General features: G+C 34.0%; 1 protein-coding gene across 1 annotated transcript in view; it reads left to right on the top strand.

Annotated features, from left to right (window-relative positions):
- Positions 1–16,527, top strand: part of LOC123671254 — a 64,892-nt gene that overhangs the window by 3,097 nt on the left and 45,268 nt on the right. Inside the window, exon 2 of the mRNA XM_045604999.1 lies at positions 5,674–6,158. Within this exon, the coding sequence (XP_045460955.1) occupies positions 5,685–6,158 (474 nt within the window). The 5' untranslated portion in view covers positions 5,674–5,684. The remainder of the gene's footprint in view (positions 1–5,673; positions 6,159–16,527) is intronic.

Here is a 16,527-nt window from a genome sequence, read left to right as displayed (position 1 = left end):
TAGCGGGAATTCGAAAAATTCTGAAGAGCGCCACCTTACAGAACTCTGGTAAGTTCTAGCCAAGGCAACAGGTGGACTATTTCAAATAGTTCGAAACAAAATCTAATCGGTGAACACACCACAACAACCACAGAGGATAAGCACCATCAGAAGAAGAAGTATATCATTTTTGATCTAGCTTTTCCACGCATTGTCGATGAAAAAAAAGTTATCATATCCAGGATGATCGCCAATATTCGGAACGAATAGGCACCCGAAGAAGAAGAAGTCGATGAAATGGAGAGTATCGATATAAATAAAGAGCTGGTCCTAACTTAATTTTCAAGATGAAAAAGCACTCCTTGCACAATTGCTACATTCCTGAACCTAGGCTAAAATGCCCAGAAACCCTGATATGTACACTGGTTCGATTTTGTTATAGACTTTTTGAGATAGTTCCACCTGTAAGGTAGCAATCTTCAGAATTGTTCGAATTCCTGCTTTCTTTCTGTCGCCGTTTAAGAATAATTTGAAAAATTGCAACCTTTTACAAGAAATTATAATTCAGTTCTTACGGAATTAATAATTAAATTGTTGGAATATAATGACAGACGGCTATTCAGAATGAAGAAGATTGTTACGAGCATAGAATAAAAAATATTATTCTATACTTGAAGGTCACACGAGAAATGTCAAATATAACCGATGTATGCGCCATCTAAAACTCATGTGATCTCTCAAAATCAAGTATGCACAAGTCTCCAGATTTGTCCGAATGTTTCAGTTATTAATAGACACACCAGAGTTTCTAGACATCACAGCCTATGCTTTTCACTCCCCCTAGATTGGTTGTCATACTCTGTTTTAGCTATATTCAAATAAGAGATAAGTTTTCCGATCAAAACTACTGACCAGTGAATTTGACATTTAATATTTGCAAGCTGCTCGAAATAATTATAAGCGAAATGTTGTAAGTTTGCCCTGCAAAACAATATAAATCTCAAGGAGCAACATAATCTCTTGTATTCATGATTGGACTAGGTGAATTGGTTCTGGCAGTAAAGAGGATGTTGTTTACTTCGACTTCATACGAGCATTTGATCGTCTTCCCCATTGCCTTGCATAAGGAAACTTGAGTTCTTGGGAGTGATAAGTCAAATGCTTTTTTCGATTAATCATTTTTTCACTCCATCTTTTGCGCTTGGGGTCGGTGACTGTTTCTGCAATTCCTATATAAATGTATCTATTGAAGCTCCGCAAGCTTCGGTATTGGGTCTTGTCTAATTTCAGTTGTATCCTTTTGATCTCCCTCGCCTATCCAACTCTGAAGCTTGAAATTATCATCTCACATCCAAATGCAAAATTTTGATTTCGATCGAATCTGCAGTTTTGAAAAAATCACATTAAGGCCCAAAAGCCATATTTACGAACCCACTAGTCGGATTTTTCTGAAAATTTCAAATTTCTGGTTCTATTGGTTCTGAAATTTTTATCTCTAGTTTTGAAATCAACAATCAAAATTATCTTATGAATTGTTGTTTAATGAAAATAATGTACGTTGTAAAGATTAAATTCCTACTCGACAAAATATGGGGTTATGTTTTTCTTATAGAGTGGCCTGAGAAGCGAGGATTCCAACAAAAAAAATCCATCTACGTCAATTGTCACAAAGTTATGATTTATCTACAAGATGAATTTTGTTTCCTTAAGACCCAGAACGTTGAAACGCGTTTTCACAGCAATATCGTTTGAGACCATCCCGGCTCAAATTTCTTAATATACATACATCCTGACATTCTGTTCGGAAAAAAGCTCACAAAAACTATACTTATTTTTCACCGGCGTGAACTTGGCAGCCACTTTTCAGCAGCCGAATTCATTCCAGCAGCCAAACGACCAGTGGCGTCGGTAGAATTCAAAACTAACGAATCGATCTGTTTTTGTGGTGCAACGCAAGAATTTGCTTTTTGAGTTTACTTGAACGACTTCAGTCAAGTTTTTATGACATTTCAATGCACAAAATAATATTATAGATGAACTTGAATTATGCTGATCAATGAGACGACGGGGTATATACAAGTCTTTTCACGAATGAAACCTTGAAAAACGTTTAGCCAAGTTGATATATGGAATACTTACTCTTCAATAGGAACAGAATAACATATCCGAAGCACATTGATTTGCAGGCCGTCTAAGGGGTAGTTTACACTTGTGAATTTTTCGAAATTTTCAAAAATGACCCTGTCAAAAATGTTTAGCCAAGTTCATATTTGGTATTATTACTCCTAAATAGCTGAAGAATAACATATCCGAAGGATTTTGATTTGCAGGCCGTCTAAGGGGTAGTTTACACTTGTGAATTTTTCGAAATTTTCGAGAATGACCCTGTCAAAAATGTTTAGCCAAGTTGATATTTGGTATTATTACTCTTAAATAGCTACAGAATAGCATATCCGAAGCACATTGATTTGCAGGCCGTCTAAGGGGTAGTTTACACTAGTGAATTTTTCGAAATTTCCAAAATTGACCCTGTCAAAAATGTTTAGCCAAGTTCATATTTGGTATTATTACTCCTAAATAGCTGAAGAATGACATATCCGAAGGATTTTTATTTGCAGGCCGTCTAAGGGGTAGTTTACACTTGTGAATTTTTCGAAATTTTCAAAAATGACCCTGTCAAAAATGTTTAGCCAAGTTCATATTTGGTATTATTACTCCTAAATAGCTAAAGAATAATATATCCGAAGGATTTTGATTTGCAGGCCGTCTAAGGGGTAGTTTACACTTGTGAATTTTTCGAAATTTTTGAGAATGACCCTGTCAGAAATTTTTAGCCATGATAACATTTGGTTGTGTTACCCTTATGTTAATCTCATATGGAATATAGATTCAAGTTAAATAAACCCAAATAAGACTTTACAAGTTGCACAACAATGAGCCACAATAGCCCGCAATTATGGGGTGGGAAGACTGTCCACAATCCACAAGTGCAAACTACCTCTTAGATGGCCTGCAAATCAATATGCTTCGGATATGTTATTCTCTAGCTGTTGAAGAATAACTTTGCGCAATATCAACTTGGCTGAACATTTTTGAGAGGGTCATTCTCGAAAATTTCGAAAAATTCACAAGTGTAAACTACCCCTTAGACGGCCTGCAAATCGAAATCCTTCGGATATGTTATTCTTTAGCTATTTAGGAGTAATAATACCAAATATGAACTTGGCTAAACATTTTTGACAGGGTCAATTTTGAAAATTTCGAAAAATTCACAAGTGTAAACTACCCCTTAGACGGCCTGCAAATAAAAATCCTTCAGATATGTCATTCTTCAGCTATTTAGGAGTAATAATACCAAATATGAACTTGGCTAAACATTTTTGACAGGGTCAATTTTGGAAATTTCGAAAAATTCACTAGTGTAAACTACCCCTTAGACGGCCTGCAAATCAATGTGCTCCGGATATGTTATTCTGTAGCTATATAGGAGTAATAATACCAAATATGAACTTGGCTAAACATTTTTGACAGGGTATATTTTGGAAATTTCGAAAAATTCACAAGTATAAACTACCCCTTAGACGGCCTGCAAATAAAAATCCTTCGGATATGTCATTCTTTAGCTATTTAGGAGTAATAATACCAAATATGAACTTGGCTAAACATTTTTGACAGGGTATATTTTGGAAATTTCGAAAAATTCACAAGTGTAAACTACCCCTTAGACGGTCTGCAAATCAATGTGCTTCGGATATGTTATTCTTCAGCTATTTAGGAGTAATAATACTAAATATGAACTTGGCTAAAAATTTTTTACATGGTCATTTTTGAAAATTTTGAATAATTCACAAGTGTAAACTACCCCTTAGACGGCCTGCAAATCAATGTGCTCCGGATATGTTATTCTGTAGCTATATAGGAGTAATAATACCAAATATGAACTTGGCTAAACATTTTTGACAGGGTCATTTTTGAAAATTTTGAAAAATTCACAAGTTTAAACTACCCCTTTGACGGCCTGCAAATAAAAAATCCTTCGGATATGTCATTCTTTAGCTATTTAGGAGTAATAATACCAAATATGAACTTGGCTAAACATTTTTGACAGGGTCAATTTTGGAAATTTCGAAAAATTCACTAAAGTAAACTACCCCTTAGACGGCCTGCAAATAAAAATCCTTCGGATATGTCATTCTTCAGCTATTTAGGAGTAATAATACCAAATATGAACTTGGCTAAACATTTTTGACAGGGTCAATTTTGGAAATTTCGAAAAATTCACTAGTGTAAACTACCCCTTAGACGGCCTGCAAATCAATGTGCTTCGGATATGCTATTCTGTAGCTATTTAAGAGTAATAATACCAAATATCAACTTGGCTAAACATTTTTGACAGGGTCATTCTCGAAAATTTCGAAAAATTCACAAGTGTAAACTACCCCTTAGACGGCCTGCAAATAAAAATCCTTCGGATATGTCATTCTTTAGCTATTTAGGAGTAATAATACCAAATATGAACTTGGCTAAACATTTTTGACAGGGTCAATTTTGGAAATTTCGAAAAATTCACAAGTATAAACTACCCCTTAGACGGCCTGCAAATAAAAATCCTTCGGATATGTCATTCTTTAGCTATTTAGGAGTAATAATACCAAATATGAACTTGGCTAAACATTTTTGACAGGGTCAATTTTGGAAATTTCGAAAAATTCACTAGTGTAAACTACCCCTTAGACGGCCTGCAAATCAATGTGGTTCGGATATGCTATTCTGTAGCTATTTAAGAGTAACAATACCAAATATCAACTTGGCTAAACATTTTTGACAGGGTCATTCTCGAAAATTTCGAAAAATTCACAAGTGTAAACTACCCCTTAGACGGCCTGCAAATCAAAATCCTTCGGATATGTTATTCTTTAGCTATTAAGGAGTAATAATACCAAATATGAACTTGGCTAAACATTTTTGACAGGGTCATTTTTGAAAATTTCGAAAAATTCATAAGTGTAAACTACCCCTTAGACGGCCTGCAAATCAATGTGCTTTGGATATGTTATTCTGTTCCTATTGAAGAGTAAGTATTCCATATATCAACTTGGCTAAACGTTTTTCAAGGTTTCATTCGTGAAAAGACTTGTATATACCCCGTCGTTTCATTGATCAGCATAATTCAAGTTCATCTATAATATTATTTTGTGCATTGAAATGTCATAAAAACTTGACTGAAGTCGTTCAAGTAAACTCAAAAAGCAAATTCTTGCGTTGCACCCCAAAAACAGATCGATTCGTTAGTTTTGAATTCTACCGACGCCACTGGTCGTTTGGCTGCTGGAATGAATTCGGCTGCTGAAAAGTGGCTGCCAAGTTCACGCCGGTTTATTTTTCAATGTATTCCAAATTTTGTTGCATAATTATGGTACATCTTGTGATGTTTATCAATAGAAATTGCAAATTCCTTCACTAAAATTATATTGAAAATTGTTAAAATAATGTGCGTAGGATTTTATCTATAGAGAAGCAACGAAATACTTTGGATATTATTTTTTGGTTAGTTCAAATCGAAATTTGGTTAGAGAAAACAACGTGATTATGGCTGAATCACGACATCAATGCGAATATTCATTGGTTCTAATTTCACCACATCGATAATAATAGGTAAACAGTGTTCCTAGTTCTGATTCAGCTCATTTTCAGCTCATTCAACCATGGATAAAGTACAAATGAAAAAAGAACCACCCCCTGAATCAATGCAGCACAGGTCAGATACGTCAGAAGTATGCTTCGTATGCGGCAACCGTAGTCACCCTCACTCCTATTGGCTGAACACCAAGCCGGTGCCCAACAACCCCAAGGAGCCATATTTTCCTTTTCTGGAAACCCATGAGCCTCCAGCCCATTACGTGTCCAAAAGTGATGTAGCAGTACCGTCGTGCTTTCTCTGTTACACTTTGCTACTTCAACAGTGGGCCACCCACGAACTAACCTCCAAACCACATTCTGAAAGGCTATATTGGCTCAAGAGGGTGGACAATGGACCTTTCACCGGAGCCGATATGGGGATGCAGGGCGAATACGCTGCGCAGCTTGGTCTTAACGGTGATAGTAACTCGGTGAATAGCATGGGGCCGAAGCCCAAGCAGATGAGACTGAGTCCGAGGATGTCCCCAAGACCACAACAGGTAGGATGATTTGTTTTGAAATTTTAATAATAATCCAAAGATTAATATACTCAATTCAATTTATTTCCTTCAAATAAGAGTTCAGATTATTCAAAATATCTATAATATTGCTGCTAGAATAAATTTCAAGATGGACCACATCAGCTTAGGCATGATTGTCTGTCTGCCATGTGTCCGATTCATTATTTATTTGCATCTATTGATTATTATTTCAAACAAGCTAGGCGTCGCACGTTCCTGCGATCTAAGAAAAAAGGAAGCTAATGAAAATTCAAAGTTGGCTGTGGACAGGCTATGATAGTGCCGATTGCTGAGAAGCACATGCGCGAACTGACGATACCTGGGTTGCTCACTACGCGCAGTTCGAATCCAACTGTTTAGCCAGGTAGCTGCGCATATCTGGTAACCCAAGTATCAACATTCGGCGCATGTCTACCTTAGAATTCCAGGCTTGCTGCTACAGGATAACCTGCTAAAAGTTATTGCCAATAATGGTTGGTTTATGTTTATGCACCCTTCCCAGGAGAAAATTACTAAGAACTAAGATCTCTACCTAAAAATTCTGTGGCGTTTTTGCACTCTCTTGTTAGTCCTTAGTATAGGAAAGCGCGCATGTTTGAGCATGCGCGCTTCAAGCGTTTATTTGAATTCGTGGTCAAGAGTACTGTGGAGAAATTCGAGTTGATTTTTTGTGACATCGAGTAGCGCTTAGCTTGTACCATATCATTTGTAACATTTGTTTACACACTTCGAATCTGGGAAGAATATAGTACAAGCTTAGCGCTACTCACACACAGAAAAACAACTCTAATTTCTCCACAGCACTCTTGACCACGAAATTTAATGAACGCTCGTTACTTTCTATTTGTTCTATGCTTTGATTATTTATATTGATTGTGAAAAAGTTAATTTTTTTTTCAGATAGACCGAATACTTTTCAACGATAATCACGAATTACGGAACATGAACTGGTAGAAACTGTCACTTGTCATTATTGAAATTCTTAGCCGCACATGCGCACTTCTTTATTTGAACTGAGAGCTTAGTTCTTATGATTGCTTTATGCACCATTCCTAAGAACTAAGAATTGAACGCTAACAAATCAATCAGAGCGTTTATGCATTTCAATTAAGAACTAAGCTCTTAGTTGAAACAAAGAAGTGCGCATGCGCCGCATAGAATTTCAATATTGACAATTGACAGTTTCTACCGTTTCATGTCCGTAATTCGTGTTTATTGATGTATATTCGGTGTATCTGAAAAATATTAAATTTCATTTTTTCACAAACAATATGAATGTCAAATATCGAAGTATAGAACAAATATAATGTAGTTCGAGCATGCACGCTTTCCTTCACTGAGAACTAACAAGAAAGTGAATAAACGCTACTGAATTCTTAGGTAGAATTCTTAGGAATGGAACCATTAGTTAAAAGTTGGCCAACGTTCTAGTCATAATGTTAGTTCATGGATAAAATGCATAAACGCTCTCGTTGATTAGCTTTCAATTCTTAGTTCTAGTTTTAGTTCTTACGAACGGTGCATAAACCTACCGTAACCTTTCTATATAAAGATTACATCATCGTTGTCGAAATGGCATTAACGTAATATTTAATACAAATCATAAATACCGGCAAAATTAGTGGAACGAACAAAATCTCAACGAAGTTTGTAGTTGTAGCTTGATTCCTCGGGAACATAACTGTTCAAATGGTCGTCCTCAGTTATTTGTTTTTTGTTGTATTCACGGGTTGAACAATTATTAATAGTATGTTTTTATTCAGAACATCTTGTGGAGCCAATCGTTCACAGACGATATTATTTAAGAACGCTTAGATGCTGCCTTATACTCTTTTTATTTATTGCGATATATCAACTTTGAGAGAAATTATAGCATAATTTATTCGTTGTATTAAAGAATGGCAACAATCAACTTGATTTCATTGATACAATGGCGTACTTTTTCATCAATTTAATGAAATTTCATTCTTTAACGTTCAACTCTATTCATTGATATGATTCCAGGAATCCATCAGTATTACGGTCCTTAAATTGATGTTGATTTTCGTTGTTTCTATGAAATATTCATTGGATAGAAGAACTTTGTTCATTAGATGTATAAAGTCTTACATTAACTACTTCGGACAATTTCAATGAACAGTAAGATACATTATTGATACAAAGCACAACCGATCGAATAATGAACTGAACATTGTAATAATAAACATTTCATTGGTTTAATGAAAATTGTTCCTTGATTCAATGAAAATAGTTCATCAATATAATGAACTACTTTTCATTGTACATATTAATGTCTCTTTTCATCGGTTGAAAAATGAGTACTGAATTCTACAATACAATTAACCTTTTCATGGTATTTATGTACCCTTAGTTTGATTCAGTGTATCAATTGAAATTGACAAGAGCTTTGCGATTCAATTACTTGTTCAAAAACGGCAACATATGAAGTGCTGTAATTTCTCTCAAAATTAAGATATCGCAATAAATAAAACAGAAAATTTTCAGAAAATATGAAGTAACATCCGAGTGTTCGCAAAAAATTATCTGTCAACGAAGCACTCCACAGAATGTTCTGAATAAAACCTTAATTTTCATTTTTTTTTGTTCACCCCTGTATAAAACAAAAATGGGGTAAATGAAGAGAGCATCTGAACGCGGTTTTGTTCCCGATAAATCAAGCTACAATTCAAAAAAATTATTGCTAAAATCGGCCAAAGGATTCAAGAGAAAATTAACTACAAATAGCACTTTCACTTATTTTTGGCGATTCATTCAGGACATACTTTTATTCGATGAGGTTAGTTATACGATATTTTCGGATTTCTGGAATAAATTATTGTAATTTCATCGATTTCCTAGATCTTTGCGACGATATTTTTAACCGAATTTATCAGATTTCTTATCAATCACTGAACTGACTGTATCCTCCTTGGGTTAGGTACTATAGGAAAATTTTATTAATTGTGTTATGGAGTTACATTTGGAATTATTTGAAACTTATCAATTCTGCATGAGAGCGAATATAATAGACAGGCCATTGATTCAATCAAGTAATTCTATTACACTCAGAAGTGAACTCGTTTATAATACAATTAGTACAAATAAAAACATCACTAGTCATAGAGAGGTTTTCATTCAACAATATCAAATTTTCCCTACGCATTTATTGCAGTATTATCCAAGCATTTCTATTAATAGCGTTGTTGGTGTATAAGTGAATTTCTGTTTACAATGTACTTTCCATGATTTTTTAGCTTGCTGATCTGGTTACTGGATTCAATCTAGTTTGAATCGCCTCCAATCGATAACTTGCTTGCTTTCCTTCAGTCTGGAAAAATCCAGATATAATCGTTATGGATAGTTATATTCTATTTATCGTTTAGTTTATTTTTCAATATTTGCGGGTTGCAGTAAATCGAACATTTGAATAAAATGAAATAAGTAATAAAAAGAAATAAAATAAGTATTAAAAAGAAATAAAATATTCAAATACGTATTCATGAATCTTATATTTAATTCACTTTTCTGATAACAAATCTGGAGTTAAAATTCAAGCGATATAAACCAAAATTAATCTGCAACGTTTCATATTATTTTTAACACAATCTCATTTATCACTTTTTTGGAGACATCTTCCAAAATTAACAGAAATGTATTTATGTACATACAGGACGTCCCGAAACAATGGTGCCAAATTGAAACCGAAGATTCGTCTTGGAAAAATAGATATGACTTTCCAAATATTTTTTTTCTCAAATATCGTTCACTGCAGAGACACAGGGTATTGAAAATGAAAAATTAAAAGTAAGGTTTATTCATAACTTCCACAGTTTTAAAAAAAAATTCAATCAAATCCGAAAGAATGTTTGTGTTCAAAAGGTGTTTCATTTCGAAAAAAAATCACAAAAAAATGTTACTAGGCACTTTTCAGTTGAGTCCATTTGTGTACTCACTTGTTTTGTATTGTAAGAATCATCAAAAGTTTCAGTTTCACACTAAGATAATCTGTGAGCTTCAGATACATAATTAAAATACGAGTATTCTATAACCACCAAGGTCTTCGGATTTAACACCGTCAATTTTTTTGACATTATCAAATTGATAAATGCTGTTCTTTAAATGGGACCAAAGGAAAAAATCTAAGGGGTTAAATCCGGAGACCTTGGTGGTCACCGAAAATTTTAATTATCTAAAATTCTCAGTTTAACTTAGATAAGCACTGGGTTGATTTGCCATTTGAAACTGGATTTTTTAATGATTTTTCTAGTTTGATAAGAAATTGATATATTTTTGTGAAGGAAAGAAAAAGCGATTTTATTTGAATTTGAAAAAACGCAAGTTTGTATGATAATTGCAATACGAAATAAATTCTGTAGAATGTTTTCGTTTCATGTTTATATCACCAGTAATAAAGAAGTTATCAGAACTTTCATTTCACGCCATTTTCAAATTTTCTCTTATAGCTTGAAAATAGGCGAACTTATAATTTCGCGGTTTTCACCAAATTAATTATCTCGAATATGTGACATTCATTTTTTTTTCTAGCTTAAAGGGATTCAGAGATTCCCACGCTAGACAACGAATTTGGGACACCCTATACATGGGGCCAGGCGGACGGGTATACATATGTAATTGGTTTGGATCTTGAATTTTTCATCAGTTATTTGAACTCATTGATTTGGAACCATCTTTGGCTTAGAATTCGAAAACTTCAATCATTTGGACAAAATGAAAACCCACTTGGAACAAACTTGAAAAAAAAATTGTGAAAGAAAAATGTTGAACCGTTATTCCTTTGAGATTGGGAATTATTCCAGTAATAATTCCAACTACGGATGTGATATTTTTGTATGTTGTGCTAATCACTTGCATCGTCAATGCGTTAGAAAATATTGTATTTTGTTTTTGTACCCTGTCCTATACCCATAAAAATTTGTAGTTTACGCGGAATTAATTTTTGAATCTATTGCCTTGTTTTGGAGTTTTCAAAATTTACGGATTATATTAACGAGGCAGAAGCTCAGTGTGATTAAATAACTAATTTTTGTGAAAAATTTTTGAAAATAACTTTTATCCCTGAAAATTCACATTTCAAACTTTGGAATATAAATCCCAAAATATAACAAAAAAAACGAATTCTGTCGCACACCATTTATTACCCAGAAATTCTTTCAGAAACAATTCAAGAAATGGAAGATTTATATTAAAACAATGATATCTAGCCCAAATAGATTCGGAGCTTTAGTTATTTTTGTAAATTTCGGAAATAATAACCTTGGGTTCAAATTCTACTGACTATTTATTAAAACATTTTTCATCACTCCCAAAGGTTGATGTTGAAACTAATAAACAAATAAATATTATTTTATGATATTTTCAATTAATGATCTATGACTAGAATTATTTTATGCTCGATTTTCAATGATCATATAATTTCTGCCAACACTATTCTCCTGAGTTGTTGAATCAGAGTTATCTTTGTTGATTCAGGCGTACCTTTCAACTTATCTCAATATAATATATCCGAACTGGTTCAAACCAGATCTTAGAAACATAAAATACGATTCTAGAATGTAAATATTTATTGAAAAATTTTGTTAGACATTAATAATAGACGGGTTCAACTTATGTGATTAACTGCTTCTGTGTTTGTTGAAATTTTGAAATTGAAAATAAAACTAGTTTGGTAAACTTAATGGACTGTGATATAATATTTCAATTATGGTTACGTCCAAAGTACTTATGATGGATATTCGGTAATTACACTACATATTTCAAAATAGTTTGAGCTCTAGAAATATATTTCATTCTCAACTTCGATGAATTATGGAATCAGTTGATACCTGTGCAGAATACCAGCACTTTTTCACATTTTTTATCCACTCATATAATTGTATCAGGTTATCTTTGTGTTGGTTCTTAGAATTTCCTCTTTGGTTTGGACTAAGTTTGGCACGTTAGCCCCCTTCAGTCATATAAAACTTTTAATATCTTATGAATTGAATATTTCATGTTTTTTTTTACAATCTTGTTTGTTTGCAATTTAGATGCATCGATTTCGAGATAACCTCATTCCTATATGATCAAATTATTAAGTAGTTCTCAAGACTAAATTATTGGTTCTATTGAATTATGATTATAATATATTTCAATATTATTGAATTATTATCTCAACACGGTCAGTTTTATAGTCACGGAAATAATGATCTTTTTTATCCTTTTTTTGATATTCTTCATTCTCATATTCATGAATTCGAAAATTTCAGACATTGTTGCGAAATGATAGAGCTGTGCACTAAAATAAATAGAGGGAGCATACGTCATTTTCAGTAAGCGAATATTGTCCCCAATATGTGCTTACAAATTTGACAGATTTCAATCATAATATCAAATTCACATTTTTAATAATAACGTGCGTTGATTTAAATTCGTGGTCAAAAGTACTGTGAAGAAATTAGAGTTGATTTTCTGTGATTACAACTATTACTATCATATTATTATCACTAACATTTGTTTACATACTTCGAATTTGGGAATTATAAGGTACAAGCTAAGTGCTACTCGTAATTACATAAAATCTACTCTAATTTCTCCACAGCACTCTTACCACGATTTTTAATGAACGCTCGTTATAATATCATTGGGCATATTTATCTTCCTTCTGACAACGTCCGAATAAACATGTTGAGGATATTTGAGAATTGCATATTACTCCCCCTATCTATGTCTCTGAGGTCCTTTCACTGGATACCTACTGCTGAGAGCTTCACACAAAAATACAATTTCACCTCGTCAAGATTTCAGGGTGTATTTTAAATGTCAAAATGAGACAATTTTCCATAAAATGTTTTCGCAAACGCTTTGTTAACGAACTATAGAACGTTAAAGTTCCAATTTTAGTTTTTTCTTCATAGCTCTTTCAGTTTTTGAGATATGAAGATCAAACTTGAAATATAGGTTCGTTGGGTTTCTTATTTTCTTTCTAATTCAGATAACAAACCCAATACGCAGAGTTTTTTGTTTACATTGTGATGATAGGATCCTTAGAGTAATAAACATAGATAGAGGGAGCATGTCATTTTCAGTTAGCAAATTTTGTCCCCAACATAAACTATCAAATTTGACATAAGGGTCGCGGAAATGAAAACATATCAGTGACACGATATTTCACTCAATGCCATAGACATATAGCCCTGCTCCGCAAAAGCAAATGAAGTTCAGAGCTTTTGAAACTGTTTTGAAAAGTTTCCGTTTTTTCAGCAATTTTTTGAATATGATAGATCTAAATGTCTACTCACTTATCTAAATTATTTTTTTGCCCATTTCTTTATGAGTTCCGCAGTTTCAGTTTGAAACTCATTTTTAGTATTTGTAGTACAAATTAAAAAAATAAAAATAAAGTTCAGTAAAGAGAATGGCCTTCTCGAACATTAACCACAGCTAGATAACGTGTTTTCATACTTTCGATCAGATTTTTGAAGCATTCTTGATCAATTTCTCTCCAGAGTTGTGGTAAAAGTCGTCTGAGTTCTTGATGCGTATGAGGAGGGGATTGGTGAGAATCTAAAGCTCTTTGTAGCTGATCCCAAGCGTGTTCAATAGAATTGAGGTCTGGCGACCGAGAGGGCAAGGCCAAATGTAAATATGTAAATTTGCATCAAGCACCAACAATTGAGTAGGTCCATTCAAACAACTAACAGTAACTGTACCACCTCTGGACGGATGAATCCTGAACCGATATGCGATATCTGGGCACCAGAGGGTCCATACCCGAACACGCCGACTATCCATAAACTGTCCATATCTCGACTCATCAGTGTACAATGCAGATCTCATGGATTGTTACAATTCACATGCTGTTGCATGATCACAATCCGACAACGTAATCTAACCATGTTGGGACATGTAAAATGGCGTATACTCCCTCTGTCTATGTTTATTACTCTATGGTTCCTACCTTCCGTTAAAAATTTTAATAAAATGTAACGAATTACAAAAAAAGATTTTACCTTTCTTTTGATACCGATCGCAGATATGTAAAAATTACAAGAGACAACGAGTTTATGAACAAAGTATAGAATTCATTTCATACGTTGGATTAGAATCCACCAGCAGCGTATTACAAAAAAGTTTATGGGGCGACAAAGAGATTGATCCCTGAAAAAAAAAACCTCCCTGTAGCTTGTTAAAATCATTCGGCCTACTGGATGATGTAAACCCTAAAACGTAGTCTATATGTATTTCAAATTTCATCTAATATCTCAAAATTGAATGAGCTTTGAAGAAAAAACTAAAAATATCTTGAACGCTCTGTAGTTAGACAACGAAGAGTTTGCAGACACGTGTTTATGGAAAATAAAGTCTTTTTTGACTTGCAAAACACGCCCCCCAAATCTTATGACTGAATTGTTAACTGTATATCTGCAGTATATTTGAAATTGTTAAGATTCCAACATTTTACTATGAAATGTTCAATAATTCTCATTTTGAAAGTACATATTTCGCAACGATAGATAAGACCCTCAGTTGTGTATGTGTGGATGTGTGTATTATCTCGAAGATGAATTTCCAGCTCATCATTTTTATTCCAACAAAGATTCTGTTTGCCATAAAAATGCCTGCACAAATAATTCATGTTTACATAATTAAATCCCAGAACGGTATTTCTGAATGCCTGGAATAAAAATTACATTGATGGCAGCAAATCAAACGTAATTACACCACATACGCGGCCGGTTGCATATCGCCAAGTGAATTGAAAGAGATATTGCATTCTGTTTGTTTTTGGTTACAAAGATAATAAAAACGTCTGTGATAGCGTGTACACAACTGTAAAGAGTTTCATCCAAAGATTTACATGTGTCTGCCAAAAGGGACTGCTTGAAAAATAAAGGCAGCTGATACGTTCGTGAATGGAAAATTTATTAATCATTAGTTTTGCCACAATAATGAATTGATTGTTCATAAGGTTAAGATAACCAAAAGTGAGTTTGGTAGCTGTTATTGGAAATAATTGTGAGTATTTTTTGAAAATTATTCATTTGTTCTGAGGATATTAATTCACAAGGAAACTAGTTTCCTACTAATCGAGAAAGTTGAATTCAAAAGTTCTTCTTAATTCTTCAATATACGGTCATGAGTCTTTGATTTGTATGTATATTACAAAGGAAGATTCCTGAGGTTGAAAGAAACAATTTATTTCCTAAAATGACACCAATCGAGATCTGAAAATCCCGGTTAAGACTGCTGCTACACAAATTACTGTATTCTTCTTCAGGGTTTTCAAGTTTACACCGAAACGTTCCACTACAAAATATTCAATGCCAGAATTTAATATTTTGCAAAAGTAATAATTACAGTCTTTGTTACATAAGAAAGTCATAATCACAATACAGAGTTCAATATAGTTACCTCCGAGGGCGATACAGCGATTATAGCGATCTTCCAACTTTTCGATACCATTTTTGTAGTACGATTTGTCTTTCGCTTCAAAATAGGCTTCAGTTTCGGCGATTACTTCTTCATTTACGCTAAATTTATTCCCAGCGAGCATTCTTTTGAAGTCTGAGAACACGAAAAAGTCGCTGGGGGCCAGTTCTGGTGGATATGGTGGATGCAGAAGCAATTCGAAGCCCAATTCATGCAATTTTGTCATTGTTTTCATTGATTTGTGACACGGCGCATTTTCTCGACGAAACAGCACCCTTCTTTCTTCAAAAGCGCCGTTTTTTAACGATTTCGTTCTTTAAACGATCCAATAACGCTATATAATAATCGCTGTTGATGGTCTGGGTCTTTTGGAGGTAATCAATGAATATTATACCTTGCTCATCCCAGAATACTAATGCTATAACCTTACCAGCTGACTCACTGACTGTTGTGTTTTTCCTCTCTTATATTTCGGTTCAACGTATGCAGTACACTCAGCTGACTGTCGATTGGACTCCGGTGTGAAATGATGGAGCCATGTTCCATCCTTTGTTACATATCGACTCAAAAATTCAGGTTAATTGCATTTAAAACAGCTTCAAACACTGCTCAGAATCATTAACACGTTGTTGCTTTTGATCGATTGTGAGCTCGCGCGGCACCTATTTTGCACACAACTTTCTCATGTACAAATATTCGTGAATGATATGATGTACACGTTCAGATGATATCTTCACAATGTCTGCTATCTCGATCATTTTCACTTTACGGTCATTCAAAATTATTTTTTTATTTTTTCGTCGGTGACAGCCTCTTTTGGGCGTCCACTGCGTTCGCCGTCTTCGGTGCTCATTTAACCAGGTTTAAAATTAGCATACCAATCAATGATGGTTGATTAGCCTGGTGCAGACCCCAGAAA

Source organism: Harmonia axyridis, chromosome 1, assembly GCF_914767665.1.
Source record: "Harmonia axyridis chromosome 1, icHarAxyr1.1, whole genome shotgun sequence".
Classification (NCBI taxonomy): Eukaryota; Metazoa; Arthropoda; class Insecta; order Coleoptera; family Coccinellidae; genus Harmonia; species Harmonia axyridis.
The sequence above is the reverse complement of the archived record's forward strand: the minus strand, read 5'-3'. Positions and strand labels throughout refer to the sequence as shown.